This window comes from Tachyglossus aculeatus, chromosome Y4 (genome assembly GCF_015852505.1).
Source record: "Tachyglossus aculeatus isolate mTacAcu1 chromosome Y4, mTacAcu1.pri, whole genome shotgun sequence".
NCBI lineage: Eukaryota > Metazoa > Chordata > Mammalia > Monotremata > Tachyglossidae > Tachyglossus > Tachyglossus aculeatus.
In genome coordinates this window covers 12763308-12789546 of record NC_052096.1, presented here as the reverse complement: position 1 = coordinate 12789546, position 26239 = coordinate 12763308, and the positions used below count along the sequence as shown (strand labels likewise).

General features: G+C 54.4%; 1 protein-coding gene across 1 annotated transcript; it reads left to right on the top strand.

The window, feature by feature from the left end:
* Nucleotides 1-738: 738 nt before the first annotated feature.
* FAM189B (family with sequence similarity 189 member B) lies at nt 739-25803 on the top strand. Its single transcript, XM_038768497.1, has 14 exons — nt 739-818; nt 1537-1593; nt 1679-1850; nt 4313-4369; nt 4579-4689; nt 4887-5006; nt 9560-9667; nt 10110-10270; nt 10367-10466; nt 12795-12861; nt 17788-18387; nt 19795-19863; nt 21311-21585; nt 25350-25803. The coding sequence occupies exons 1-14, from the start codon at nt 739-741 to the stop codon at nt 25515-25517; spliced, it is 2145 nt and encodes a 714-aa protein (XP_038624425.1). The 3' UTR covers nt 25518-25803.
* Nucleotides 25804-26239: the final 436 nt, after the last annotated feature.

Genomic DNA, 26239 nt, shown 5'->3' with positions numbered 1-26239 from the left:
CCCCTCTCTATCCCCCCTGCCTTACCTCCTTCCCTTCCCCACAGCACCTATATATATGGATATATGTTTGTACATATGTATTACTCTATTTATTTTTCTTGCACCAATCTATTCTATTTATTTTGTTAGTATGTTTGGTTTTGTTCTCCGTCTCCCCCTTCTAGACTGTGAGCCCGCTGTTGGGTAGGGACCGTCTCTCTGTGTGGCCAACTTGGACTTCCCAAGCGCTCAGTCCAGTGCTCTGCACACAGTAAGCGCTCAATAAACACGACTGAGTGAAAGAATGAATGAACTACAACTCCCAGCCTGCACCGCGCGGCTCCCCTCCACCTTCGGAGGGGGCGCGGTCGGTCCCGGTAGTTCCCAAGCGCTTAGTCCAGCGCTCTGCACACAGTAAGCGCTCAATAAATACGATCGATGATGATAATGGCGAAGATGTGGGGCGAACTACAACTCCCAGCCTGCACCGCGAGGCTCCCCCCTCCTCCTCCTCCTCGGGTGGGAGGGGCCCGAACTACAACTCCCAGCCTGCACCGCGCGGCGCCCCTCCCCTCCCCTCTTCTCCTCCCTCCCCCCCCCCAAGGACCGGCTGGCTGCAGCCGACAGCCCGGACAGCGGCGACGGCGACGACGAGCAGGCGGCGGCGGCGGCGGCGACGACCCCCTGCGACCCCCTGCGACCCCCTGCGACCCCCGCCCCCCCGGGTCCATCCGCCCCCCCCGACCCCCGGGCCATGAGATGAGGCGCGCTGGACGCCGGGCGGCCGGGCCGAGCGCCGCCCCCGGATCCGGGGCCCGCCCAGGACCGGACGCCCCCACGTGACCCCCCGGGACCGAGACCCCCCCACCCACCCGTCCACCCGTCTATCCATCCATCCATCCATCCATCCACCCATCTATCCTTCATCCACCCATCCATCCCCCACCCATCCATCCATCCATCATCCATCCCTTCCATCCATCCCCCACCCTTCCATCCATCCCCCACCCACCCTTCCATCCCCCATCCATCCATCCCCCACCCATCCCCCATCCATCTATCCCCCATCCATCCATCCCCCACCCACCCATCCATCCCCCACCCATCCATCCATCCATCCCCCACCCATCCATCCATCCCCCACCCATCCATCCATCCACCCATCCATCCATCCATCCATCCCCCACCCATCCATCCATCCCCCACCCTTCCATCCATCCCCCATCCATCCATCCCCCACCCATCCATCCATCCCCCACCCATCCATCCATCCCCCACCCATCCATCCATCCACCCCCCACCCATCCATCCATCCATCCCCCACCCATCCATCCATCCCCCACCCATCCATCCATCATCCATCCCTCCACCCCACACCCATCCCCCCATCCCCCATCCGCCCACCCCCCACCCATCCATCCATCCCCCATCAGTCCATCCATCCACCCCCCCCCGCGCCCCCCATCATCCGTCCGGCCATGCCCTGCGGGTCCCGGGGCGGGGGCTGAGCTTGGACCCCCGGGTCCCCCCGTCCCCCAGCCCCGTCCCCCGTCCGAGCCCCGGGCCCCGGGCCCCGGTGGTGCCCGGGCAGCATGCCGTCCCCCAGCGAGTCGGGTCGGTGCCTGAGCGTGCGGTCCGTGGAGGAGGAGGAGGAGGAGGAGGAGGAGGGCGAGGAGGAGGAGGGCGAGGCGCCGGGGGTGGGCGGGCTGACGCGGCTGGGCCCGGGCCGGCCGTGGGGCCGGGCCCTGCTGGGGCTGGGGGTGGCCCAGCTGGTCCTGGGGGTCCTGGTGGCCGCCGGCAGCCTCCTGGCCGCCTCCTTCACCGCCTCCAACAAGATGCAGCGCTCCTGCCCGTCCTGGGCCGGCTTCTCGGTGAGACCACCTGCCCCAACCACGGGGGATGGGGAAGGTAGATGATTAATAAGAAGAAGAAGAGCGACAATAATCACGGCCCTCATTAAGCGCTTACTACGTGCCAAGCCCCGTTCTGAGCGCTGGGGAGGAGACAGGGTGATCAGGGCGGCCCCCGGGGGGCTCACAGTCTTGGACAACCAATCAATCAATCAATCAATCGTATTTATCGAGCACTGGACTAAGCGCTCGGGAAGTCCAAGTCGGCATCATCTAGAGACGGTCCTTACCCGACGGCGGGCTCACAGTCTAGAAGCGGCCTGGCCCGGTGGAAAAGAGCCCGGGCTTCGGAGGCAGAGGTCACGGGTTCAAATCCCGGCCCCGCCAACTGTCAGCTGGGTGACTTGGGGCGAGTCACTTCGCTTCTCTGGGCCTCAGTGACCTCATCTGTCAAGTGGGGATGAAGGCTGGGAGCCCCCCCCCGTGGGACAACCTGATCGCCGTGTAATCTCCCCAGCGCTTAGAACGGCGCTTGGCACATAGTAAGCGCTTAATAAATGCTGTTATTATTATTATTATTGGGGCCGGGGAGGGGGACTCAGCACAGAGGGACCAGGCTAGGAAAGGGAGGGAGGGAGAGGAGGAGGAGGAGGAGGGACATGATGGGCACCAGGAGAGTCAGAGACGGATGGAGAGAGTCCAGTGCCCTGCACACAGTAAGCACTCAATAAATACAACTGATTGAATAATGGCATGGGTTAAGCTCTTACTACGTGCCAAGCACTGGGGAGGACACAGGGTCATCAGGTTGTCCCACGTGCGGCTCCCAGTCTTCATCCCCATTTTACAGATGAGGGAACTGAGGCCCAGAGAATTTAAGTGACTTGCCCAGAGTCACCCAGCTGACAAGTGGAGGAGCCGGGATTAGAACCCATGACCTCTGATCAATCAATCAATCAATCAATCGTATTTATTGAGCGCTTACTATGTGCAGAGCACTGTACTAAGCGCTTGGGAAGTACAAATTGGCATCACATAGAGACAGTCCCTACCCAACAGTGGGCTCACAGTCTAAAAGGGGGAGACAGAGAACAGAACCAAACATACCAACAAAATAAAATAAGTAGGATAGAAATGTACAAGTAAAATAAATAAATAAATAAATAAATAGAGTAATAAATATGTACAACCATATATACATATATACAGGTGCTGTGGGGAAGGGAAGGAGGTAAGACGGGGGGATGGAGAGGGGGACGAGGGGAGAGGAAAGAAGGGGCTCAGTCTGGGAAGGCCTCCTGGAGGAGGTGAGCTCTCAGCAGGGCCTTGAAGGGAGGAAGAGAGCTAGCTTGGCGGATGGGCAGAGGGAGGGCATTCCAGGCCCGGGGGATGACGTGGGCCGGGGGTCGATGGCGGGACAGGCGAGAGCGAGGTACAGTGAGGAGATTAGTGGTGGAGGAGCGGAGGGTGCGGGCTGATCCCCAAGCCCAGGCTTTTTCCACGCAGTGAACAAATGAGACGGGTGGGGGGGGACCAGAGGCGGGGAGGGGCGAGACGTGAGGACGTTATTATTATCATGGCGTTCGTTAGGCCAGGCACTGTTCTAAGCACCGGGGTATCAATCAATCATATTTATTGAGTGCTTAGTGCAGAGCACTGTACTAAACGCTTGGGAAGTACAAGTTGGCAGCATAAAGAGACAGTCCCTACCCAACAGTGGGCTCACAGCCTAGAATAATAATAATAATAATGGCATTTGGGGGTAGATACAAGATAGGTTGGACTATCGTACCTCGTTCTCGCCTGTCCGGCCATCGACCCCCGGCCCCCGTCCTCCCCCGGGCCCGGAATGCCCCCAATCCCTCTGCCCACCCGCCAAGCTGGCTCTCTTCCTCCCTTCAAGGCCCTACTGAGAGCTCACCTCCTCCAGGAGGCCTTCCCACACTGAGCCCCCTCCTTCCTCTCCCCCTCATCCCCCTCTCCATCCCATCTTACCTCCTTCCCTTCCCCACAGCACCTGTATATATGTATATATGTTTGTACACATTTATTACTCTATTTATTTTACCTGTACAAATCTATTCTATTGATTTTATTTTGTTAGTATGTTTGTTTTAGTTCTCCGTCTCCCCCTTTCAGCCTGTGAGCCCACTGTGATGCCAGTTTGTACTTCCCAAGCGCTTAGTACAGTGCTCTGCACATAGTAAGCGCTCAATAAATACGATTGATTGATTGATTGATTGATTGATTGTTGGGTAGGGACCATCTCTAGATGTTGCCCACTTGGACTTCCCAAGCGCTCAGTCCAGTGCCCTGCACCCAGTCAGCGCTCGATGACTACGATCGATGACGACGATGACCGACGGGTCCCGGGGAGAGCGTGTCGCCGCGCGTCGCCGCCGCATCCTCGGGTCGGGGTGATGGGGCGGGGGACGTGTGGGTGATGCCCGCGGGCTGACCGTGCGCCCTCTTTTCCCCCGCAGCTGACCCTGTCCGGCCTGGTGGGCATCGTGTGCTGGAAGCGGCCTCTCACCCTGGTGGTAGGTGGCCGGGCGGGGGGCGGGGGCCGGGGGGGCCGCGGGAGCCCGCGCCCCGCGCCCTGACCCCCACCGTCGGGTAGGGCCCGTCTCTCGATGTTGCCGACTTGGACCTCCCAAGCGCTCGGCCCGGTGCTCTGCACGCAGTAAGCGCTCAGTCAGTACGATTGATGATGATGATGACCCCGGGCCCGGCCGGCCCCTCCCCACAGATCTCCTTCTTCTCCCTCCTGTCTGTCCTGTGTGTGGTGGTCAGCCTGGCCGGGGCCGTGCTCACCTGTAGGAACGCCCAGCTGGCCCGGGACTTCCACGACTGCCAGCTGGTGAGGGGGTCGGGGGCCGGGGGCCGGGGGGCGGCCGGGGCCGGGCCAGGGCGGGCAGGGGGGCCGGGGGAAGGGGCCAGACCTTTCCCCCCGGTCCCCGCCCGCCCCCTCCTCTCCCCGCAGCTGACCCCTGCGCCCTGCGTGTCCCCCCGCGGGCCCTCCCGGACGCGGGCCGGGCCTCGCGGGCCCCTCTGCAGCTCAAGGGTGTTTGCGTGTGCTGCCCGCCGCCTCCGCTGCCCCGCGACTGCCTGCCCGGGGGGCAGGCCCTCAGCCTCTACCCCAACCCCAACTGCCCCGGGGCACCCATGGCCTTCAAGGTAACCACCCTCCCACCCACCACCAGCCCTTCTAGACCGCGAGCCCGCCCTTGGGTAGGGACCGTCTCTCTGTGTTGCCAACCGAAGGAAGGAAGGCGCTCAATAAATACGATTGATGATGAACCCTCCGTCCCGTTCCTTGGGCGCTTACCGTGGGCGGACCAATCAATCAATCAATCAATCAATCGTATTTATTGAGCGCTTACTGTGGGCAGAGCACTGTACTGAGCGCTTGGGAAGTGCAGGTTGGCAACATCTAGAGACAGTCCCTACCCAACAGCGGGCTCACAGTCTAAAAGGGGGAGACGGAGAACAAAACCAAACATACTAACAAAATAAAATAAGTAGAATAGATATGTACAAGTAAAATAAATAGAGTAATAAATATGTACAAACATATATACAGGATATACATATATACGGGACTTCCCAAGAGCTTAGTCCAGTGCTCTGCACACAGTAAGCGCTCAATAAATGCGATTGATGGTGAACCCTCCATCCCGTTCCTTGGGCGCTTACCGTGGGCGGACCAATCAATCAATCAATCAATCAATCGTATTTATTGAGCGCTTACTGTGGGCAGAGCACTGGACTAAGCGCTTGGGAAGGACAAGTTGGCAACATCTAGAGACAGTCCCTACCCAACAGCGGGCTCACAGTCTAAAAGGGGGAGACGGAGAACAAAACCAAACATACTAACAAAATAAAATAAGTAGAATAGATATGTACAAGTAAAATAAATAGAGTAATAAATATGTACAAACATATATACAGGATATACATATATACAGGACTTCCCAAGAGCTTAGTCCAGTGCTCTGCACACAGTAAGCGCTCAATAAATGCGATTGATGGTGAACCCTCCATCCCGTTCCTTGGGCGCTTACCGTGGGCGGACCAATCAATCAATCAATCAATCAATCGTATTTATTGAGCGCTTACTGTGTGCAGAGCACTGTACTGAGTGCTTGGGAAGTGCAGGTTGGCAACATCGAGAGACAGTCCCTACCCAACAGCGGGCTCACAGTCTAAAAGGGGGAGACGGAGAACAAAACCAAACATACTAACAAAATAAAATAAGTAGAATAGATATGTACAAGTAAAATAAATAGAGTGATATGTACAAGCATATATACATATATACAGGATATACATATACACGGGACTTCCCAAGAGCTTAGTCCAGTGCTCTGCACACAGTAAGCGCTCAAAAAATGCGATTGATGATGAACCCTCCGTCCCGTTCCTTGGGTGCTTACCGTGGGTGGACCAATCAATCAATCAATCAATCAATCGTATTTATTGAGCGCTTACTGTGGGCAGAGCACTGGACTAAGCGCTTGGGAAGGACAAGTTGGCAACATCTAGAGACAGTCCCTACCCAACAGCGGGCTCACAGTCTAAAAGGGGGAGACGGAGAACAAAACCAAACATACTAACAAAATAAAATAAGTAGAATAGATATGTACAAGTAAAATAAATAGAGTAATAAATATGTACAAACATATATACAGGATATACATATATACAGGACTTCCCAAGAGCTTAGTCCAGTGCTCTGCACACAGTAAGCGCTCAATAAATGCGATTGATGGTGAACCCTCCATCCCGTTCCTTGGGCGCTTACCGTGGGCGGACCAATCAATCAATCAATCAATCAATCGTATTTATTGAGCGCTTACTGTGGGCAGAGCACTGTACTGAGCGCTTGGGAAGTGCAGGTTGGCAACATCGAGAGACAGTCCCTACCCAACAGCGGGCTCACAGTCTAAAAGGGGGAGACGGAGAACAAAACCAGACATACTAACAAAATAAAATAAGTAGAATAGATATGTACAAGTAAAATAAATAGAGTGATATGTACAAGCATATATACATATATACAGGATATACATATATACGGGACTTCCCAAGAGCTTAGTCCAGTGCTCTGCACACAGTAAGCGCTCAAAAAATACGATTGATGATGAACCCTCCGTCCCGTTCCTTGGGTGCTTACCGTGGGTGGACCAATCAATCAATCAATCAATCAATCAATCGTATTTATTGAGCGCTTACTGTGGGCAGAGCACTGGACTAAGCGCTTGGGAAGGACAAGTTGGCAACATCTAGAGACAGTCCCTACCCAACAGCGGGCTCACAGTCTAAAAGGGGGAGACGGAGAACAAAACCAAACATACTAACAAAATAAGTAGAATAGATATGTACAAGTAAAATAAATAAATAGAGTAATAAATATGTACAAACATATATGCATATATACAGGATATACATATATACGGGACTTCCCAAGAGCTTAGTCCAGTGCTCTGCACACAGTAAGCGCTCAATAAATACGATTGATGATGAACCCTCCATCCCGTTCCTTGGGCGCTTACCGTGGGAGGACCAATCGATCAATCGATCAATCAATCGTATTTATTGAGCGCTTACTGCGTGCAGAGCACTGGACGAAGCGCTTGGGAAGTCCAAGTCGGCAACACGTAGAGACGGTCCCTACCCAACGGCGGGCTCACAGTCTAGAAGGGGCTACTAGCCACCGGGCTAACCAGTCGGTCCCCATCTCCTCCGCAACCGCTACCGTTCCCAGCGCTTAGAACAGTGCCTTGCACAAAGTAAGCGCTTAACAAGTGCCATGATTATTATTGTTATTCTAGACTGCGAGCCCACTGTTGGGTCGGGACTGTCTCTCTATGTTGCCAACTTGTACTTCCCAAGCGCTTAGTACACTGCTCCGCACGCAGTAAGCGCTCAATAAATACGATTGAGTGATTGATCGACTCCTTGGAGGAGATATGGGGCCGTGAAGGAGGCGTCAGGGGTGAGATGGCTGAGATCAGGGTACAGGGAATAGGCTGGCGTCGGAAGGGCGGAACGTGTGGGCTGGGTAGCGCTCAATAAGTACGACTGAATGAATGAACGAACTAGGAAATCAGCGAGATAATCAATCAATCAATCGTATTTATTGAGCGCTTACTGTGTGCAGAGCACTGGACTAAGCGCTTGGGAAGTCCAAGTTGGCAACATACGGAGACGGTCCCTACCCAACAGTGGGCTCACAGTCTAAAAGGGGGAGACGGAGAACAAAACCAAACCTACTCACAAAATAAAATAAATAGAATAGATATGTACAAGTAAAATAGAGTAATAAATCATCATCATCATCAATCGTATTTATTGAGCGCTTACTATGTGCAGAGCACTGTACTAAGCGCTTGGGAAGTACAAATTGGCAACACATAGAGACAGTCCCTACCCAACAGTGGGCTCACAGTCTAAAAGGGGGAGACCGAGAACAAAACCAAACATACTAACAAAATAAAATAAATAGAATAGATATGTACAAATAAAATAAATAAATAAATAGAGTAAAAAACATGTACAAACATATATCCATATATCCAGGTGCTGTGGGGAAGGGAAGGAGGTAAGATGGGGGGGATGGAGAGGGGGACGAGGGGGAGAGGAAGGAAGGGGCTCAGCCTGGGAAGGCTTTTAGACTGTGAGCCCACTGCTGGGTAGGGACCGTCTCTATATGTTACCAACTTGTCCTTCCCAAGCGCTCAGTACAGTGCTCTGCACACAGTAAGCGCTCAATAAATACGATTGATGATGAGGAGGAGATAAGGTAGGAGGGGGAGCCCGAAAGCTGACGATGAGGGATTTCTGTCGGACGCGGGGCCGGGTGGACGGCCCCTGGGAGGGAACTCGAGGACTGGGGCGGCCTCGTGCAGAACCCTTAGTCGCGTCCCCCGCCCACATCATCATCATCATCATCAATCGTATTTATTGAGCGCTTCCTATGTGCAGAGCACTGGACTAAGCGCTTGGGAAGTCCAAATTGGCAACACATAGAGACAGTCCCTACCCAACAGTGGGCTCACAGTCTAAAAGGGGGAGACCGAGAACAAAACCAAACATACCAACAAAATAAAATCAATAGGATAGATATGTACAAGTAAATAGAGTAATAAATCTGTACAAACATATATCCATATATACAGGTGCTGTGGGGAAGGGAAGGAGGTAAGATGGGGGGGATGGAGAGGGGGACGAGGGGGAGAGGAAGGAAGGGGCTCAGTGTGGGAAGGCCTCCTGGAGGAGGTGAGCTCTCAGCAGGGCCTTGAAGGGAGGAAGAGAGCGAGATTGGCGGGTGGGCGGAGGGATTGGGGGCATTCCAGGCCTGGGGGAGGATGGCGGGACGGGCGAGAACGAGGGTCCACAGCGAGCTTAGGGTCCGGACGGGGAGACGGACGTCAATATTGAACGGAAAGGATCGGAGAGGAGGCCGATGGGGCGATGGAGGCCGGAGGCCGGGGATGGCTAGGATAAGTGCTTGGGTCAGCGTAGAAGCAGTTTGGATGGAGAGAAGCGGTGATGCTAGACTCGCTGTGGAGGTAGAACTGACGGGATTCGGCCACAGGCCGAATAAGCGGGGTGAAGGCGAGGTGAGTGGGTAACGCCAAGGTCACTTGGCCCGGCGACGGGAGAGCGGGCGGGTGGAGGGGGGTTCACCCTGCCCCCGGCCCCGCGCCCGCCGTGCCCCCCGCCAGGACCTGCTGTTCAGCGTCTGCGGCCTGACGGCCTGCGCCACCGTCCTCTGCTCCGTCTCGGCCGTGCTCTGCTGCGTCCGGATCTTCTCCCTGGACCTGGCGCACACGGTGAGGGGGCGGGGGGTCGCCCGGGAGAGGACGAGCAGGGCAAGGCTAAGAAGCAGCGTGGCGCGGTGGAAAGAGCCCGGGCTTTGGAGTCCGAGGTCGTGGGTTCGAATCCCGGCTCTGCCACCTGTCCGCTGTGTGACCTTAGGCAAGTCTCTGAGCCTCAGTTCCCTCATCTGTAAAACGGGGATTAAAACTGTGAGGCCCCACGTGGGACAACTTGATCACCTCGTACCCCCCCAGCGCTTAGAACAGTGCTTTGCACATAGTAAGCACTTAACAAATGCCATTATTATTATTATTATTATTAAGGGGGGGCATTGGCCTCTGGGGAGGAGGCCCTGGGCGCTGTGGGGGGACCCAGGCCTGGAACTTGAAGGGAGGCGATGGGGCGGGGGAAGCGGCCTGTGCCCCCCAGGACCCCCCGGCTCTGTGCCCCCTCCAGCTGGCCCCGCAGAGGACGGCCTCCACCCCCCCGGGCTGGGTATCTCCGCCCGCCCCGCTGCTTCACACCGTGCTCGACCTGGAGGAGTTCGTGCCCCCCGTGCCCCCGCCGCCCTACTACCCGCCTGAGTACACCTGCAGCTCCGAGACCGATGCCCAGAGGTGGGGGGCGCGGGGGGGGGGACCGGAGAGGGCAGTGGGGGCACCCGGGGTGGCGAGCGGACCGGCGTCTTCTGACCAACCTCTCCCCCCTCTCAGCATCACCTACAACGGATCGATGGACAGTCCGGTGCCCCTGTACCCGACGGACTGCCCCCCGTCCTACGAGGCCGTCATGGGGCTGTGTGGCAGCAGCCAGGTCAGTCACCGGGGTGCGGGGGGTGTCAGGCCATCAGCCGGTCATATTTGAGACTGGGAGCCCACTGTTGGGTAGGGACTGTCTCTATATGTTGCCAACTTGTACTTCCCAAGCGCTTAGTACAGTGCTCTGCACATAGTAAGCGCTCAATAAATACGATTGATGATGATGGGGCTGTGTGGCAGCAGCCAGGTCAGTCACCGGGGTGCGGGGGGTGTCAGGCCATCAGCCGGTCATATTTGAGACTGGGAGCCCACTGTTGGGTAGGGACTCTCTCTAGGTGTTGCCAATTTGTACTTCCCAAGCGCTTAGTCCAGTGCGCTGCACATAGTAAGCGCTCAATAAATACGATTGATGATGATGGGGCTGTGTGGCAGCAGCCAGGTCAGTCACCGGGGTGCGGGGGGTGTCAGGCCATCAGTCGGTCATATTTGAGGCTGGGAGCCCACTGTTGGGTAGGGACTCTCTCTAGGTGTTGCCAACGTGGCTCAGTGGAAAGAGCCCGGGCTTTGGAGTCAGAGGTCGTGGGTTCAAATCCCGGCTCCGCCACTTGTCAGCTGTGCGACTTCGGGCAAGTCACTTCACTTCTCCGGGCCTCAGTTCCCTCACCTGGAAAGTGGGGATGAAGACTGGGAGTCCCACGTGGGACAACCTGATTACCTTGTATCTACCCCAGCGCTTAGAACAGTGCTTGGCACATAGTACAAATACCAACATTATTATTAGTAGTAGTAGTAGTAGTAGTACAGTGCTCTGCACACAGTAAGCGCTCAATAAATACGATTGATTGATTGAGCGCTTCCTGAGTACAGAGCACTGGACTAAGCATTTGGGAGAGTAGGTTCTCCCCTTCTAGGCTGTAGGCTCCCAGTGTCCAGTTTTATTCTCTCAAGCACGTAGTCCAGTGCTCTGTACACAGTGAGCGCTCAATAAGTACAACAGAATGAACGAATACAACAGCCGAAGCAGCGTGGCTCGGTGGAAAGAGCCCGGGCTTTGGAGTCGGAGGTCGTGGGTTCAAATCCCGGCCCCGCCAGTTGTCAGCTGTGGGACTTTGGGCAAGTCACTTCTCTGGGCCTCAGTGACCTCGTCTGTAAAATGGGGATTGACTGTGAGCCCCCCCGTGGGACAACCTGATCACCTTGTAACCTCCCCAGTGCTTAGAACGGTGCTTAGCACATAGTAAGTGCTTAATAAATGCCATTATCATTATTATTCTCGTTATTGTTTTGATAACTATTGTTATCCAGCGATTAGAACAGTGCTTTGCACATAGTAAGTGCTTAATAAATGCCATTATTATTATTCTTGTTATTGTTTCGATAATTATTGTTATCCAGCGCTTAGAACGGTGCCTTGCACATAGTGTTTAATAAATGCCATTATTATTCTTGTTATTGTTTTGATGATTATTGTTACCCAGCACTTAGAACAGTGCTTTGCACATAGTAAGTGCTTAATATATGCCATTATTATTATTCTCGTTGTTTTGATAATTATTGTTATCCAGAGCTTAGAACAGTGCTTTGCACATAGTAAGTGCTTAATAGATGCCATTATTATTATTATCATTCTCGTTATTGTTTTGATAATTATTGTTATCCAGCACTTAGAACAGTGCTTTGCACATAGTGTTTAATAAATGCCACTATTATTCTCGTTATTGTTTTGATAATTATTGTTATCCAGCGCTTAGAACAGTGCTTTGCACATAGTAAGTGCTTGATAGATGCCATTATTATTATTATCATTCTCGTTATTGTTTTGATAATTATTGTTATCCAGCACTTAGAACAGTGCTTTGCACATAGTGTTTAATAAATGCCACTATTATTCTTGTTATTGTTTTGATAATTATTGTTATCCAGCGCTTAGAACAGTGCTTCGCACATAGTAAGTGCTTAATAAATGCCATTATTATTAATTATTCTCATTATTGTTTTGATAATTATTGTTATCCAGCACTTAGAACAGTGCTTTGCACATAGTAAGTGCTTAATAAATGCCATTATTATCATTCTCGTTATTGTTTTGATAATTATTGTTATCCAGCGCTTAGAACAGTGCTTTGCACGTAGTAAATATTTACTAAATGCCATTATTATCATTCTCGTTATTGTTTTGATAATTATTGTTGTCCAGCGCTTAGAACACTGCTTTGCACATAATAATCGCTTAATGAATTCCATTATTTATTATTATTCTTATAATGATATATAATTATAATAATATTATGATAATTATATATTATGCCATTCTTCTTCTTATTATTATTATTATTATTGGTGTCTGCAACACCGGCCCCGCTGATCTTCCCGTGTCCGCCAGGCGACGCTGTTCGACCCCCACCTGCACACCTCCTGCACCTGTGAGCGGGCCGCCTCCATCGTGGACGGTGAGGGGGCGTGGCTTCCGGGGAAGGGGCGGGACTTCCGGTGAAAGAGGGGCGGGGCTTCGCCGGGAAGGGCGTGGCTTCCTGGAAGGGGCGGGAACTTCCGGTGAGAGGGAGTGTGGCTTCGCTGGGAAGGGCGTGGCCTCCGGGGGGATGGGGGCGTGGCTTCGCGGGGAAGGGCGAGGACTTCCGGGGGAATGGGGGCGTGGCTTCGCGTGAAAGGGGAGGGGCCTGTCGGGAGCGAATAATAGTGATGGCTTTTATTAAGCGCTTACTACGTGCAAAGCACTGTTCTAAGCGCCGGGGAGGTTACAAGGTGATCAGGTTGTCTGTCCCACGGCGGGCGGGCTCACAGTCTTTATCCCCATTTGACAGATGAGGTCACTGAGGCCCAGATAAGTCCATCCCCCCCATCCTACCTCCTTCCCTTCCCCACAGCAGCTGTATATATGTATATATTTTTGTACATACTTATTACTCTATTTTAGTTGTACATATCTATTCTATTGATTTTATTTTGTTAGTATGTTTGGTTTTGCTCTCTGTCTCCCCCTTTTAGACTGTGAGCCCACTGTTGGGTAGGGACTGTCTCTAGATGTTGCCAATTTGTACTTCCCAAGCGCTTAGTACAGTGCTCTGCACATAGTAAGCGCTCAATAAATACGATTGATGATTATGATGATGACTTGCCCAAAGTCACACAGCTGGCAATTGGCGGAGGCAGGATTTGAACCCATGACCTCTGACTCCAAAGCCCGGGTTCTTTCCACTGAGCCACGCCCAGGGGGCGGGGCCAGGACGGCCAGTGCTCGTGGAGGAGGGCGGGGCCGGGGTGTGGAATTCATTCATTCAATCGTATTTATTGAGCGCTTACTGTGTGCGAAGCACTGTACTAAGCGCTTGGGAGAATAGAACAGTAGGAATCGCCCTGAGGGGGTGTGGCCCGGTTGCGGGATCTTCCTGTGATGGGGGTGGCCAGGGCGTGGAGTGTCATTCACTCAATCGTATTTACTGAGCACTTACTGTGTGCAGAGCACTGGACTAAGCGCTTGGGAAGTACAGGTTGGCAACATTCATTCAGTTGTATTTATTGAGTGTTTACTGTGTGCGGAGCACTGTACTAAGCGCTTGGGAAGTACAAGTCGGCAACATCTGGAGATGGTCCCTACCCAACAGCGGGCTCACAGTCTAGAAGGGGGAGACTGACAACAAAACAAAACATATAAACCAAATAAAATAAATAGAATAAATATGTACAAGTAAAATAGAGTAATAAATACGTACAAACTTATACATATATGCAGGTGCTGTGGGGAGGGGAAGGAGGTACAGTGGGGGGATGTGGAGGAGGAGAGGAAAAAGGGGGCTCAGTGTGGGAAGGCCTCCTGGAGGAGGTGAGCTCTCAGTAGGGCTTTGAAGGGAGGAAGAGAGCGAGCTTGGCGGATGTGCGGAGGGAGGCCATTCCGGGCCAGGGGGAGGATGTGAGCCGGGGGTCGACGGCGGGATGGGAGAGAATGAGGCTCGGTGAGGAGGTGAGCGGCGGCAGAGGAGCGGAGGGTGCGGGCTGGGCTGGAGAAGGACAGAAGGGAGGGGAGGTAAGAGGGCGCGAGGGGATGGATGGATGGATGGACAGCCTGGAAGCCCAGGGTGAGGAGTTTCTGCCTGATGCGCAGGTTGATCGGTAGCCACTGGAGATTTTTGAGGAGGGGAGTAACATGCCCAGAGCGTTTCTGGACAAAGACAATCCGGCAGGGGCGTGAAGTATGGATTGAAGTGAGATGGGAGATCGGAGAGGAAGCCTTATAGAAGGTTCTGAGGGGGCGGAGTCGCGGCCCTTCATGACGTCACACTAAATGGGCGGACCCTGAAAAAGGCTGTGGGGTTGTGGCCTATTAATTAGAGTTGAGGGCGGGGCCTGGGGCCTGGCACGGATTCTCCCCGAGGTGGGCATGCGTGGTCGGGTGCGGAGTCTCCCTGTGGGCGGACTGGCCCCGTCAGGGCGTCTCCGGGGAGCGTGGCCACTCCACGCGGTGGGCGTGGCCGGAGCGTGGTGACGTCATACGATAGGGCGTGGTCTCTGTGAGGCGGACGTGATGACGTCATGCGGCGGGCGTGACCTTGGTGTCGTGCGATGGGCGAGGCCAGAGCCCCTCCCCTCCCTTATGCTTGTACGTATTTTTTACTCTATTTAGTTGACTTGTACATATTTATTCTATTCGTTTTATCTCGTTAATATGCTTTGTTTTGTTGTCTGTCCCCCCCCTTCTAGACTGTGAGCCCACTGTTGGGTAGGGACCGTCTCTGTCTGTTGCCAACTTGTACTTCCCAAGGGCTTAGTACAGTGCGCTGCACACAGTAAGCACTCAGTAAATACCCTTGAATGAATGAATATGTGTTGCCAACTTGTACTTCCCAAGCGCTTAGTACAGTGCTCTGCACACAGTAAGCGCGCAATACGATTGAATGAATGATTATATGTTGCCAACTTGTACCTCCCAAGCGCTTAGTCCAGTGCTCTGCACAAAGTAAGCACTCAATAAATACGATCAAATGAATGAATGTTGGGTAGGGACCGTCTCTCTATGTTGCCAACTTGTACTTCCCAAGCGCTTAGCCAAGTGCTTTGCACACAGTAAGCGCTCAATAAATACGATCGAATGAATGAATGAATATATGTTGCCAACTTGTACTTCCCAAGCGCATAGTCCAGTGCTGTGCACACAGTAAGCGCTCGATAAATACGATCGAATGAATATATGTTGCCAACTTGTACTTCCCAAGCGCTTAGTCCCCTGCTCTGCACACAGTAAGCGCTCGATAAATGCGATTGAATGAATGAATGAAAGTGAGGCGAGTGTGATGACGTCACGCGACGGGCGTGGCCAGCACGTGGGCCATCCACGAGGCGGGCGTGGCCGTAACGCGATGACGTCGTGCGATGGGCGTGGCCAGGGCGGGACCATCCACGAGACGGTGCGGTGACGTCACGCGATGGGCGCGGCCATCACGAAGCGGGCGTGGTTATTGCGCGATGACGTATGGTGGGCGTGGCCGGTGCACGGGTTCCAACGTGGGGTGGGCGGGGTGATGCCACGCGATGGGCGTGGCCTCTCCGTCACGTGACGGAGAGGCGGGTGTTACGTGAGTACGTACGTGCGTGCGCGCGGCCGTTGTGTGTTCATTTCAGTGGCTCTTGCCCGGCCTTGGGGGTCAAAGGTCATGGGTTCTAACCCCGGCCCCGCTCCTTGTCCGCTGGGTAGATTGTCTAATTAATAGTAATAATAATAATGATGACATTTGATAAGCGCTTAACTCTGTGCCCAGCACTGTTCTACGCCCTGGGGGAGACCCAGGTGAGCAGGTGGTCCCCCGTGGGGCCCCCAGTCTTCATCCCCATTTGACAGATGAGGGAACTGAGGCCCGGAGAAGTGAAGCGACTCGCCCAAGTTCACACAGCCGACATGTGGCGGATCGGGATTAGAACCTGTGACCTCCTACTCCCAATCACTTCACTTCTCTGGGCCTCAGTGACCTCATCTGTCAAATGGGGATGATGACTGGGAGCCCCACGGGGGCCCACCTGATCACCTTGTATCCCTCCCCGCCCCGCGCTTAGAAGAGCAGCAGCGTGGCTCAGTTGCTAGAGCCCGGGTTTGGGAGCCAGAGGTCATGGGTTCTAATCCCGGCTCCTCCATTTGTCAGGTGTGTGACTTTGGGCAAGTCACGTAATAATAATAATAAAAATAATGGCATTTATTAAGCTTTTACTATGTGCAAAGCACCGTTCTAAGTGCCAGGGAGGTTACAAGGTTGCCCCACAAGGGGACTCATGGTCTTCATCCCCATTTTCCAGATGAGGTAATTGAGGCCCAGAGAAGTGATGCGACTTGCCCAAAATCACCCAGCTGACAAGCGGCATTCGAGATTTGAACCCACGACCTCTGACTCCAAAGCCCGGGCTCTTGCCACTGAGCCACGCTGCTTCACTGGACCTCAGTTCCCTCATCTGTCAAATGGGGATGAAGACGGTGAGCCCCACGGGGGACAACCTGAGGACCTCGTCTCCTCCACCACCACTGCTTAGAAGAGAAGCAGCGTGGCTCAGTGGAAAGAGCCGGAGGACGTGGGTTCTAATCCCGGCTCCGCCACTTGTCAGCTGGATGACTTTGGGCAAGTCAATCAATCAATCAATCAATCGTATTTATTGAGCGCTTACTATGTGCAGAGCACTGTACTAAGCGCTTGGGAAGTACAAATTGGCAACACATAGAGACAGTCCCTACCCAACAGTGGGCTCACAGTCTAAAAGTCACTTCTCTGGGCCTCGGTTCCCTCATCTGTCAAATGGGGATGGAGACTGGGAGCCCCACAGGGGACAACCTGATCACCTCGTATCCCCCCCAGTGCTTAGAACGGTGCTGGGCACTTAGTAAGCGCTTAACAAATACCAACATTATTATTATTATTATTATTATCATTATTATTCTCTGGGCCTCAGTTCCCCCATCTGTCAAATGGGGATGGAGACCGGGAGCCCCAAGGGGGACAACCTGATCACCCTGTATCCCCCCCCAGCGCTTAGAACAGTGCTGGGCACCCAGTAAGAGTTTTAACAAATGCCATCATTATTATCATTATTATTAAATGGGGATGAAGACTGGGAGCCCCACGGGGGACAACCTGATCACCTTGTATCCCCCCCCGGCACTTAGACCAGTGCTGGGCACCTAATAAGCGCTTAACAAATGCCATCGTTATTATTAAATGGGGATGAAGACTGGGAGCCCCACGGGGGACAACCCGATGACCTTGTGTCCCCCCGCCCGGTGCTTGGAACGGTGCCGGGCACGTAGTAAGCGCTTACCGAATGCCATTATTGTCATTATTATTAATCAATGCCATGACGACGACGATCCCCCCACCGGGCAGTGTCGATGGACAGCGGCTCCCTGGCGCTGTCGGGCATCGGCGACATCCCGGGGGACTCGAGCCCGTCGGAGGACTCGTGCCTGCTGGAGCTCCAGGGGTCCATGCGGTCGGTGGACTACGTGCTGTTCCGCTCCATCCAGCGCAGCCGGGCCGGCTACTGCCTCAGCCTCGACTGCGGGCGGCCCTGCGGGCTCCGGGGCCCCTTCGAGGACCGGCCCGGGCCCCCCGACCCGCCCCGGGCCGCCCGCTCCTTCTCCTGCTCGGCCCCCGGGCCCCCGTCGCCCCCGCCGCCGCCGGCGGGAAGGCCTCCGGCCCCTGCCCACAGTTGCCACCGCCTGGAGGCCTGGCCGGGGCCCTGCTTCCCCGAGCTGCGCCGCCGAGGGCCCCGCGGGCCCGGGGCGGGTGGTGGGCCCGGGCCCCGGGGTGCCCCCCGCCGCTTCAGCGACAGCTCGGGCTCCCTCACGCCGCCCGCCCGCTCGCCCCGAGCCCCTCACACCCCCGTCGACGACGCCGACGCCGACGCCGACGCCTCCGCGCCGCCCGCCGCCCCGCTGCCCCGGGCCCGCAGCGACCCCGGAATCGCCCGCCCGCACCCACAAGGTGAGGGCACTGCCTGGGGGAGAAAGAGAAGCGGCGTTGCTCGGTGGAAAGAGCCCGGGCTTGGGAGTCAGAGGTCGTGGGTTCAAATCCCGGCCCCGCCGCCCGTCAGCTGGGTGACCTTGGGCAAGTCGCTTCCCTTCTCTGGGCCTCAGTCACCTCATCTGTCAAATGGGGATCAATCGTATTTATTGGGCGCTTACTGTGTGCAGAGCACTGTACTAAGCGCTTGAAGAATGGGAGCCCACAGGGGACAACCTGATCACCTTGCGTCCTCCCCAGCGCTTAGAACAGTGCTTTGGCAGAAAGTAAGCGCTTAACAAGTGCCATCACTGTTATTATTATTGCTATTAGTATTATTATTAAAGGGGGGGGAGAGAAAGAGGAGGAGGGGAAAAGGGGGGAGGAGGGAATGGAGGAGGAGGGGGAGGAAGAGGAGGTGGGGAGGGAAAGGGGGAGGAAGAGGAAGTGGGGAGAGGGAGGAGGGAAAGGGGGGAGGGGGAGAAAGAGGAGGAGGGAAAGGGGGAAGAGGAGGGGGGAGGAAGGGGAAGGATTGGATGGGGAAGAAGAAAGGGAGGATGGGGAGGGAGGGGGGAGGAGGGAGAGAAAGAGGAGGAGGGAGGGGGAGAAAGAGGAGAAGAAGAAGGGAAAAGGGGAAGAGGAGGGGGGAGGAAGGGGAAGGATTGGATGGGGAAGAAGAAAGGGAGTATGGGGAGGGAAAGGGGGAGGAGGGAGAGAAAGAGGAGGAAGGAGGGGGGAGAAAGGAGAAGAAGGGAAAGGGGGAAGAGGAGGGGGAGAGGGGAGGGAGGGGAAGGAAAGGATGGGGAAGAAGAAAGGGAGGATGGGGAGGGAAAGGGGGAGGAGGGGGAGAAAGAGGAGAAGAAGAAGGGAAAGGGGGAAGAGGAGGGGGAGAGGGGACGGAGGGGAAGGAAAGGATGGGGAAGAAGAAAGGGAGGATGGGGAGGGAAAGGGGGAGGAGGGGGAGAAGGAGGAGGGGGGAGAAAGGAGGAGGGAGGGGGAGAAAGAGGAGAAGAAGAAGGGGGAGGGGAGAAAGAGGAGGAGGGGGGGAAGGGGGGGAGGAAGAGGAAGGATTGGATGGGGAAGAAGAAAGGGAGGATGGGGAGGGAAAGGGGGAGGAGGGGGAGAAAGAGGAGGCTGGAGGGGGAGAGAGAGGAGAAGAAGAAGGGAAGGGGAAGAGGAGGGGGAGAGGGGAGGAAGGAGAAGGAAAGGATGGGGAAGAAGAAAGGGAGGATGGGGAGGAGGGGGAGAAAGAGGAGGAGGGAGGGGGAGAAAGAGGAGGAGGGAGGGGGGAGAAAGAGGAGAAGAAGAAGGGAAAGGGGGAAGAGAAGGGGGAGAGGGGTGGTCCGGGCTCACCCCCAAGACCCCGCTAAGCTCCCCCCGTCCCCGCAGCTGACTTCAGGGACTGTTATACCAAAGTGCTGGACGAAGAGTCGGCCTCCGTCTCCTCTGCGGACACAGGTCAGTCGGTCCGTCGGTCCGTCGGTCCAGGCTGTCAGCTCCTGATGGGCGGGGACTCTCTCTGGTTCTGTTGTCCGCTCCCAAGCACTTAGTCCAGTGCCCTGCGCTCAGTAAGCGCTCCATAAATACCTTGTGACTTGTGTGACTTTGGGCAAGTCACTTAACTTCTCACCTCATCTGTCAAATGGGGATTAAGCTGGGAGCCCCACGTGGGACAACCTGATCACCTTGTAAACTCCCCAGCGCTTAGAACAGTGCCTTTCACATAGTAAGTGCATAATAAATGCCATCATCATCATTACCATTATTATTATTACAAGAGAACAGGCCCATTCCCTGCCCACAAGGAGCTGACAGTCTAAGGGGGGGCGGGGGAGACGGAGACGGACAGGAAGAGAAATCAGTAAATTAGAGATGTGGAGATAAGCATTATCAAACACCAATTAGCCGGGAAGAGGCCCATTCCCTGCCCACAAGGAGCTGACAGTCTAAGGTCGGGGGAGACGGACAGGAAGAGAAATCAGTAAATTAGAGATGTGGAGATAAGCGTTATCAAACACCAGTTGGCTGGGAAGAGGCCCATTCCCTGCCCACAAGGAGCTGACAGTCTAAGGTCGGGGGAGACGGACAGGAAGAGAAATCAGTAAATTAGAGATGTGGAGATAAGCGTTATCAAACACCAACTGGCCGGGAAGAGGCCCATTCCCTGCCCACAAGGAGCCGACAGTCTAAGGTGGGGGGAGACGGACAGGAAGAGAAATCAGTAAATTAGAGATGTGGAGATAAGCGTTATCAAACACCAATTAGCCGGGAAGAGGCCCATTCCTGGCCCACAAGGAGCTGACAGTCTAAGGTGGGGGGGGAGACGGACAGGAAGAGAAATCAATAAATTAGAGATGTGGAGATAAGCGTGATCAAACACCAATTGTCCGGGAAGAGGCCCATTCCCTGCCCACAAGGAGCTGATAGTCTAAGGTGGGGGGGAGACGGACAGGAAGAGAAATCAGTAAATTAGAGATGTGGAGATAAGCGTTATCAAACACCAATTGGCCGGGAAGAGGCCCATTCCCTGCCCACAAGGAGCTGACACTCTAAGGTGGGGGGGGGAGACGGACAGGAAGAGAAATCAGTAAATTAGAGATGTGGAGATAAGCGTTATATCAAACACCAGTTGGCCGGGAAGAGGCCCATTCCCGGCCCACAAGGAGCTGACAGTCTAAGTGGGGGGGGAGTCGGACAGGAAGAGAAATCAGTAAATTAGAGATGTGGAGATAAGCGTTATCAAACACCAACTGGCCGGGAAGAGGGAGGGAGAACAGTGCTTGGTGCATAGTAAGCGCCAAACAAATATCAACATTATTATTATTATCATTATTATTATTATTATTATTATTATTATGGGGGGTGGGGGCCGTCGGCCCCTGACGGCCCCCCGTCCTCCCGTCAGGGCTCTGCTCGGACGCCTGCCTCTTCCGCCTGGGCCGCTGCCCCTCTCCGCGGCTGCTCCGCGCCCGCTCGGCCGAGAAGCGCCGCCCGCCGCCGCCGCCGCCACTGCCCGCCTGGCACAAAGGAGCCCCGGCCCCTCCGGACGCCCCGGCCCCCGCGGGCCCCGCGCCCGCCCACTCGCTGGGCGACCTGAAGGGAGGACGGCCTGGTCGCGGCCTGGTGGCGCGGTTCCTCCACGTGTCCCGGCGGCGGCTGGAGCCCGACGCGCCCAAGCAGGTGAGCAACGACTGGGGTCTCGCCCCCTGCCCCTCTCACTCAGATCCCCCCCAGGCTTCCCTCCCCACACCTTCTGGTACGTAATAATAATAATGAGGGCATCTGTTACGCGCTTACTCTGTGCAAAGCACTGTCGTAAGCGCTGGGGAGGATGCAAGGTGATCAGGTGGTCCCACGGGGGGCTCACAGTCTTCATCCCCCTTTTACAGATGAGGTCACTGAGGCATGAAGTGACTCGCCCAAAGTCACACAGCTGACAAGCGGCAGAGCGGGGATTTGAACCCATGACCTCTGCCTCCCAATAATAATAATGATGGCATTTATTAAGCGCTTACTATGTGCAAAGCACTGTTCTAAGCGCTGGAGAGGTTACAAGGTGATCAGGTGGTCCAACGGGGGGCTCACAGTCTTCATCCCCATTTTCCAGGTGAGGGAACTGAGGCACAGAGACATGAAGTGACTCGCCCAAAGTCACGCAGCTGACAGGCGGCAGAGAGGGGATTTGAACCCATGACCTCTGACTCCCCAAAATAATAATGATGGCATTTATTAAGCGCTTACTCTGTGCAAAGCACTGGTCTAAGCGCTGGAGAGGCTACAAGGTGATCAGGTGGCCCCACGGGGGGCTCACAGTCTTCATCCCCATTTTCCAGGTGAGGAAACTGAGGCACAGAGACATGAAGTGACTCGCCCAAAGTCACACAGCTGACAAGCGGCAGAGCGGGGATTTGAACCCACGACCTCTGACTCCCAATAATAATAATGATGGCATTTATTAAGCGCTTACTCTGTGCAAAGCACTGTTCTAAGCGCTGGAGAGGTTACAGGGTGATCAGGTGGTCCCACGGGGGGCTCACAGTCTTCATCCCCATTTTCCAGGTGAGGGAACTGAGGCACAGAGACCTGAAGTGACTCACCCAAAGTCACCCAGCTGAAAAGAGGCAGAGTGGGGATTTGAACCCATGACCTCTGACTCCCAATAATAATAATGATGGCATTTATTAAGCGCTTACTCTGTGCAAAGCACTGTTCTAAGCACTGGGGAGGATACAAGGTGATCAGGTTGTCCCACGGGGGGCTCACAGTCTTCATCCCCATTTTCCAGGTGAGGAAACTGAGGCACAGAGACATGAAGTGACTCGCCCAAAGTCACACAGCTGACAAGCGGCAGAGCGGGGATTTGAACCCACGACCTCTGACTCCCAATAATAATAATGATGGCATTTATTAAGCGCTTACTCTGTGCAAAGCACTGTTCTAAGCGCTGGAGAGGTTACAGGGTGATCAGGTGGTCCCACGGGGGGCTCACAGTCTTCATCCCCATTTTCCAGGTGAGGGAACTGAGGCACAGAGACCTGAAGTGACTCACCCAAAGTCACCCAGCTGAAAAGAGGCAGAGTGGGGATTTGAACCCATGACCTCTGACTCCCAATAATAATAATGATGGCATTTATTAAGCGCTTACTCTGTGCAAAGCACTGTTCTAAGCACTGGGGAGGATACAAGGTGATCAGGTGGTCCAACGGGGGGTTCACAGTCTTCATCCCCATTTTCCAGGTGAGGGAACTGAGGCACAGAGACATGAAGTGACTCGCCCAAAGTCATGCAGCTGACAGGCGGCAGAGAGGGGATTTGAACCCATGACCTCTGCCTCCCAATAATAATAATGATGGCATTTATTAAGCGCTTACTATGTGCAAAGCACTGTTCTAAGCGCTGGAGAGGTTACAAGGTGATCCCACGGGGGGGGGGGGGGGGGGGGGGCTCAGTCTTCACGCCCATTTTACAGGTGAGGGAACTGAGGCCCAGAGAAGTGAAGTGACTTGCCCAAAGTCACCCAGCTGACAGTTGGCGGAGCCGGGGCTTGAACCCATGACCTCGGACTCCAAAGCCCGCGCTCTTTCCGCTGAGCCACGCTACGTCAATCAATCAATCAATCGTATTTACTGAGCGCTTACTGTGTGCAGAGCATTGTACTAAGCGCTTGGGAAGTACAAGTTGGCAACATATGGAGAAAGTTCCTACCCAACAACGTCCCCACCAGACCTCCCCCACAAGGGCCTGAGACTCAGGAGGCCCTGGGTTCTAATCTCGGCTCCACCCCTTGTCTGCTGTGTGACATTGGGCAAGTCACTTCACTTCTCCGGGCCTCAGTCACCTCATCTGTAAAATGGGGAGTGAGAGTGCGAGCCCCACGTGGGACGGGGGCTGTGTCCAACCCCATTCGCTTGGATCCACCCCGGCGCTTAGTACAGTGCCTGGCACATAGGAAGCGCTTCACAAAAACCACGGTGATCACTACTTTTGTCATTGTCCGTGCCTCAGTGACCTCACCTGTACAGTGGGGATTGAGACTGTGAGTCCCACAGGGGACAGGGACCGCATCCAGCCCAGTTTGCTTGCATCCACCCCGGCGCTTAGTACAGCTGTGTGTGACTTTGGGCAAGTCACTTCACTTCTCTGTGCCTCAGTTCCCTCATCTGTCAAATGGGGATTAAGACTGGGAAACCCCTCGTGGGACCACCTGATCACCTTGTAACCTCCCCAGCGCTTAGAACAGTGCTTTGCACGTAGTAAGCGCTTAACAAATACTATCATTATCATTACTATTGCTACAATGCCTGGTACATAGGAAGCTCTTAACAAATACCACAGTTATTATTATCAATCAATCAATCGTATTTATTGAGCGCTTACTGTGTGCAGAGCACTGTACTAAGCGCTTGGGAAGTCCAAGTCAGCAGCATATAGAGACGGTCCCTACCCAACAGTGGGCTCACAGTCTAAAAGGGGGAGACAAAACCAAACAGACTAACAAAATAAAATAAATAGAATAGATATGTACAAGTAAAATAAATCAATAAATAGAGTAATAAATATGTACAGACATATATACAGGTGCTGTGGGGAAGGGAAGGAGGTAAGACGGGGGGTGACGGGGAGAGGAAGGAAGGGGCTCAGTCTGGGAAGGCCTCCTGGAGGAGGAGGATGAATCCCCATCCCCCATCTTACCTCCTTCCCTTCCCCACAGCACCTGTATATATGTATATATGTTTGTACAGATTTATTACTCTATTTATTTATTTATTTTACTTGTCCATATCTATCCTATTTATTTTATTTTGTGAGTATGTTTGGTTTTGTCCTCCGTCTCCCCCTTTTAGACTGTGAGCCCGCTGTCGGGTAGGGACCGTCTCTCGATGTTGCCAACTTGGACTTCCCAAGCGCTCCGTCCAGTGCTCTGCACACAGGAAGCGCTCAATAAATACGATTGATGATGATGATCAATCAATCGTATTTATTGAGCGCTTACTATGCGCAGAGCACTGTACTAAGCGCTTGGGAAGCACAAATTGGCAACACATAGAGACAGTCCCTACCCAACAGTGGGCTCACAGTTGATGATGATGATGAAGACCGTGAGCCCCCCAGTGGGACCACCCGATCACCCTGTAACCTCCCCAGCGCTTCGAACGGTGCTTGGCACAGAGTAAGCGCTTAACAAATACTGTCATTATTGATTATTGCTACAGTGCCTGGTACATGGGAAGCGCTTAACAAATACCACAGTTATTATTATCGCTGTCCCCTTCGGCCCTCCCGGGACCCCCCCCGACTTCCTCTGCTCCCATTTCCTCTGCGCCCTCCACGCGTGTCCCTTCGGCCCCGACCTCCGCCACCTCCTCTCCCGGTCTCTCCGTCCCACCGGGGCGAGTCCGGCCGGGCCCCCCCGAGCCCCCCGTCCGGTTGCCTCGCCCGCCCAGGTACCCCCGAGCCCGTGGGCCCGGCCGAGCCACGAGGAGCTGCACCTGCGGAGCTGCGGAGACCTGAGCTCCGGCTCTTCCCTGCGCCGGCTCCTCTCTGCCCGGAGGCTGGACCGCTCCAACCGCCCCCGCAGCCTCAACGGGGGCAGCCGGGAGAGCGGCCTGTGACGCCCCCCCAACCCTGAGGGGACGGGGATGGGGGCGGAGGACCCCCCCTCCCTTCCCCCCGCACCCCCTCTCACGACCCCCTGAATGCCCCCACTCTCCCCGTCCCCTCCTCTCTGCTCTTGGCCCTTCGCTCATCCGCTGCATGGGACTAAGGAGGGGGCCCGGGGACGGGCCCGCTTTGAAGCCGACCCTCCTCCCCCCCCCGCCCATCAAGAAGGAGGTTGGAGGGATGGGGAGGACCAATAAACTCTCTTTAATAAACTAATAAATTAATAAACCAATAAACTCTTCCCCAAGGCTCTGCCTTCTCTCTTAGGGAGGGGGCTATGGTGTGTGTGTGTGTTTATGGGGTGTCATCAGGAGGGTCGTTCCCTTGACTTGCCCCATCCTTCCTTCCTCTCCCCCTCGTCCCCCTCTCCATCCCCCCCATCTTACCTCCTTCCCTTCCCCACAGCACCTGTATAGATGGATATATGCTTGTACAGATTTATTACTCTATTTATTTTACTTGTACATATCTAGTCTATTTTATTTTGTTAGTATGTTCGGTTTAGTTCTGTCTCCCGCTTGTACATATTTATTACTCTATTTTTACTTGTACATATCTATTCTATTTATTTTATTTTGTTAGTATGTTTAGTTCTCTGCCTCCCGCTTGTACAGATTTATTACTCTATTTATTTTACTTGTACATATATAGTCTATTTTATTTTGTTAGTATG